At 45.3% G+C, this 5241-nt stretch overlaps 2 protein-coding genes across 2 annotated transcripts; both read right to left on the bottom strand.

Moving 5' to 3' along the window:
* Nucleotides 1–1543: 1543 nt before the first annotated feature.
* TEOVI_000502000 (uncharacterized protein) lies at nt 1544–2599 on the bottom strand (the record flags this gene model as incomplete). Its single annotated transcript, XM_067222571.1, has 1 exon — nt 1544–2599. The coding sequence occupies one exon, from the start codon at nt 2597–2599 to the stop codon at nt 1544–1546; it is 1056 nt and encodes a 351-aa protein (XP_067078672.1).
* Nucleotides 2600–3100: 501 nt separating this feature from the next.
* TEOVI_000501900 (SHQ1 protein, putative) lies at nt 3101–4798 on the bottom strand (the record flags this gene model as incomplete). Its single annotated transcript, XM_067222570.1, has 1 exon — nt 3101–4798. One exon carries the CDS (start codon nt 4796–4798, stop codon nt 3101–3103), a length of 1698 nt encoding a protein of 565 aa, XP_067078671.1.
* Between the last annotated feature and the right edge of the window lie 443 nt (nt 4799–5241).

Raw genomic sequence — 5241 nt, 5'->3', positions numbered from 1 at the left:
AAAAAAAACAAACGAAAAAATTACAAAAAAACTTAATAGGTAACAAGGTGAAGGATTAAAAAAAAACACACACACACACAAATTTAAACAACAGTCCGCCTGGCCACATTCTCCAGAAAATTATACACTTACGCATATGAAGAGATGAAATGAAATTTAATGAATGAATGAGTGAATGAACAAAAGAAGAAAAAAAATTAAATCAAATTTAAAAGGCAGCAAAAATATCGGGATTATTATTATTGTTATTATTATTATTTCCTTGTGTCCTGTGAGCTAGCAGAAGCCGACAAGCGTGTGTTAGTGAAGGCAGTTGTCACGCACCAAAAACACGTGCACACGTGAAAACAAAGCGAAAAGAAAAAAAAACAAAAAAACCGAAATGGAGAGGTGTGAAGAGAAAAGGGAAATACATTTTTCTACAGAAGCCATCAAATATATAAATGTACGAAAAGGAGGAACAACAGAAGAGAAAGAGTAGAATAGAAAGAGTAGGAAAGGGGGAAAAAAGAAGACTTTGTTATTTCGGAGTTTGTTTGAGTTCCGTTTGTTGTTGTAACCCTAAAGATGGTGTTGGAGGGAATATCAATAATAATAATAATAATAACAACAATAAGGATAAGAAACGCGAGAGAGACGAAAAGCGTGAAAAACGAACAAAAAAGTGAGGCGCTTTTCAGTGATATAAATTTAATATGCCAAAAGGCGGTAGCATGGCTTTAATTACAAACAAACATGAACAAAGGAACAAAAATAAAGCAAACGTTAAGGAAAACATTGACGGTAGAACAAAACAAAACAAAACATTCACTGCTACCAATGGGCATGCACATTTCCAAACACAAACGCATACATACACAAGTGAAATCAAATACAAATATATTTCATCACACAAATAAATTAAGAAATATACACGTATATGCTTGGAAGCGCGCATGCCCACTTATTGTTCTGAATGTTTTTATACGTTCTCTTCTGCATGTAGATTTTTTTTGTAAAAAACTTTAATTTTTTTTTCTTATCGTACGTGTGAAAAGGGAAGGCATCTGCATTTGGGCGTTCTGTTTTGATTTTTGTTGTATACCGAAAGGAAAGAAAGAAAAAAACCATGGATGTGCCAACGCGTGGCCCAACGAATATGAGGAAGATAGAAAAGTTATGATTAATAAATGTAGTTCAGTTTCTTTTAAAAAAAAAAGCACAAAGAAAGAAGAAATGAAGTAACTTCCTTACACTTTTTGTTCATCTCATTTTCCCTCGCATTTTTCCTTTTTCACCCATCCTACTGACACATTTGTTTCTCCACAAATTCCCTAAAAGTAAACAAAAACCCCTCCGAAATAAAAAAACCTTCACCGCTTGCCAAACGTTGAGAAGTACTCATTTTGTTTTTTTTTCGTTTAAAAGAAAACAACAACACATACACATACACACACACTAGCACATGGGAAAAAGAAAAAGAAAAAATCCATCCTCCCCCTTTTTTTTTCCATTCTTCTTCATGGTTTCAAAAACAAAACAAAGCCGAAAACCAAACAGCGATTTACCGTGGAGGAAAAGACCACCACGTAACTCCTCCTGCTGCCGTTGCCACCATCGAATATTGAGGATTGACACTCATGGCAATGGGATCCCCATCAGCTACGCATAGAATTTCATAACGTAATGACCCCCATCGCGATTTTGCCCGAGAACCATGATATACGAGTAACCTTGTATCTTTCCCTGATGTGGAATCCAACTGAACCACGGGCGAGTGGCCTAAATATGGGTGAACATATCTCGCACCAACGGAACAACTTGAATTGATCCCGTCAATGGTTCCCTTAATACCAAAATTTGCACCTCGTACGGCATTTTGCCTCAGGTCATACAAGAGAACTCCACCACACTCGTAAGTTAGGAGCAATTCTTCGCCCCCGCTCCCAATATCCATCCCGATACAACGACGTTCCCCGCAGGAGTCGCAGTGGGGTAACATTTTGTTGTGCTGCAATGTAAGCAGCGGCCCAGAGAAGAGTTTACGATAGTCGTACACGCGAACACATGAATCATCGCTCACTAACAACTGCGTTCCTTCAGGACTAAAAGAAATAGCGCCACCACCACCAATGAATGTGTTTTCTGCTGAAGCCGCTACCGCTCCCGAAATGAGGGGATGGAAAAGAAGCAGTCGACCCTGAGCGGAAAACACGGCGGCGATCGTATCGTTGCATGGAGACTGCGCTATAGCGGTGTATGCCGGACGATTGGGGATTGCAGGCACAACTGGCACAGTATCACTTACAAATGACATGGAAGCAAAAAGCTGCGCAGTGTTGAGATTGAGAAGATATAAATGGCCATCACATGGGCGATGTGAAGCTAAGCACACAACGCCACTCGACTGCGTGAAACGGGCGCGCCACAAACCCACAGTGTTGAGGGCGATCGTCTCCTTGTGTTTAATTTCGGTAACGTCTACAAGCCTCATCGCATCATCCGTATGGGTAGACAGAAAATACTTTCCGTCAAGGGAGAAGTCTATTGAGGTGGATCGTGGGTCACCATAGGCCGAAAAGAAACTCGCTGCGATTTCTACCGGTGTATAATTTTTCATGCTTTCCTTCCGTTAGACACTCACCGGTGTGCGGCAGTTGCCACCACCACACCCAATCGCGGGAGACGCCAACTCTTTTCGCCTTTTCAGTCGGTTATTGAAGGAAGAGAAAGACAAAAGGTAATGCGCATGAACTAGGCGTGACATCCAAGCAGACACAAAGGAGAAGCTGCCCACAGCGCGCGAAATAAAATTAATACGCAACACCACAAGTACAAAGAGAAGGAAGATTTACACGTTCAGTTGGTCGGATAAAACGACAAAAAAGGGGAATGTGAAGTGATGTACACAGAAGGAAACGGCAGATCACAACAACAACAACAACAACAACAACAACAACAAGCTCTGCTTCTCTCTTCCGCCCGCTACATATACACACAAGCAGAAACAGGTGCCATACCCCGTAAGGAGTTATCCAAAGTTTTCAACATCGGCTTCGCTTCACCTTTATCCTCACGGTTTGTGTGCAAAACGGTTAAAAAGTACTGAAACCTCCATGCATCACGAAATTGGGAGGCCTAAGTTGAGAACGTGCAAAGGAAACATTTGACGCCTCTGCTGCAGAAGAAGTGCCGTATGAGGTGTTGGAGGGACTGTTTCCCACTCGGGTGCGGTGCGAGTGACATGTCCATGCATTTCGAGTGCCAGCTGCGCTAGTCGCTTGTCAACATCTTGAACATTCATCCAATACCCAATAAGCGGGGACATGAACAGTGTCACGAGAACATGGCGGTGCTCGGCGTGGGCGAGAATGTCACGTACACGCAAAAGCGCTTTGATGACATAAGACTTCCCTAAGAGCAAACGGATGCCAACCAATGAAAATGCACGCTGCACAAGTGCGAAATTACGGTGCAGCGGGTAAACAAGGACGCGACGGGCGAAGGCTAGACAGGCATCGTAGACGGTATTGGGGGAGTCAAGCCAAGAAAGAGCTGGACTTAACTTGCACACATTCCATAGTGATTCGCTACAGCCCGCTCCCTCTGTTACAATATCGTCGTACGCTTCAGCCAAGAGAATGTCCAAAGTTAACGCGTTAACTGCACTACCAACGGGGGGAAACAGCAACCGTGGCGCGGTTATTCGCAGGAGCACAGCTTGCTCTTCCGTTGTAAAGTTTGCGCACGGGCGCCGCTGCGGAACTGCGAGGCACTTGGAACTCATGGTGGAATTCTCTCCACTCGTGTCTGGGACGCTGGAAGCAGCTGCATGGGCAGCTTCGTGATCTTCCGTGCTCGGCTCCGTCGGTTGCACCTCTTCAATGAGTGGCCGCTTAAAGTCCGCGATGTTACCGGTCCATATATTTACCAAACCACTGCCGTCCGGAAGCACAACATCCTCCTCCTCCAGCGTATCGGAACGGTTAACACAGACGCTACCATTGTCGCCGCTGTTATCACTAGTCACGGGGCAACAAACTGTTTCCATCGCCGTTGCTGGTCGGACGTAACGAATGCCTTCTGCATCAAGGGCATTCATGTAGTCCCTCTGGTGCTGGGGCACATAACGCAGCAGGCACTCAACATCACCTTCAGCGTCCTCAAAACTTAGAAGAACCGCATCCTCGTCAAAATCCTCCTGTTCCCGCTGGGTGCGGAGCTGCCGCCGCTGCTCCCCTGTCGTTTCATCCGGGTTGCACGGCAGATCAAGAATGTCAGCCACTACATCGGCATCAAGCGCAGCGAACGTGCCGTGGAAACTGGCCGCGAAGCCGTAATCGCCGAAGCCCTCCTTCAAATCAATGGTGTGCCCACGCGGTGCTTGAAGTCTCTGTCGGAACTCAGTGTCTTCTCCCTCATCATCTCCACACTCTCTTTCTTCTTCATTAGCCGCTTCATTCTCAGCTCGCACGGCGGAGCAAACGCCTCCCACAAGCTGCACGAGCCGCCTCCGCTCCATATCCGTTGCAATAAGATACGCAGGATTGTCAAGGTTTGTAAAAACCTCACCACGGTTTTCCTTCGGTATGTACACGGTTAAAAGGGATGAGGCAATGTCAAATGTTGCCCGTTCCCCGCGTCCTTCTGCAATGGGTTGGTCAAACTTCAACCGTAGGTAATATGGTGCGCAATGAAACGTAAACTGGAGTCTGGTGATATCAAATGCTGCTCCCATCACTTTGCACATAGCGGAGAGAGTGATCGCTACAATGACGAAGGAGTCATCTTGCGTGCAAACGAACACGGGCGTTAACATTTGCTCCTACGCTCGAGAAAAAGACGCGTGATATCCCACTACCGGTGGTGATGACGTTAACCTCACGCCAAGATTTTTCAGAGCAACAAAGAGGCGTCGTTACCTCAAGCGATAAACCAGCGCTGGGTAAAATGTTTATCAACCGGCCTGTCGCGCACACAACCGAAAGTTATCGCGACCCGAGTATAGGGGCGATTTGGATGGTGATCAGGTGCGAGTCACGATACAGCGCTGCAAACCAAACAGGGCACCACGTCACTCTGCATGATACAGCAGAAAGTGAAGTAGGTAAACGCACGCAATAAAAGTGCGTTCAATGGCGAAGAAAATGAAAGAAGAAAAAAAGAAAGAATGATAAAACCACGTCGTGGAAGAATAGCGTAGGATTTGAGAAGATGAAAAAAAAGAAAAGAATGTGCGCCACAAATTACCTTCGGTACGTG

This window comes from Trypanosoma equiperdum (assembly GCF_001457755.1).
Source record: "Trypanosoma equiperdum strain OVI genome assembly, contig: ctg_1655, whole genome shotgun sequence".
NCBI lineage: Eukaryota > Euglenozoa > Kinetoplastea > Trypanosomatida > Trypanosomatidae > Trypanosoma > Trypanosoma equiperdum.
This window is presented reverse-complemented; position numbering and strand designations above follow the sequence as displayed.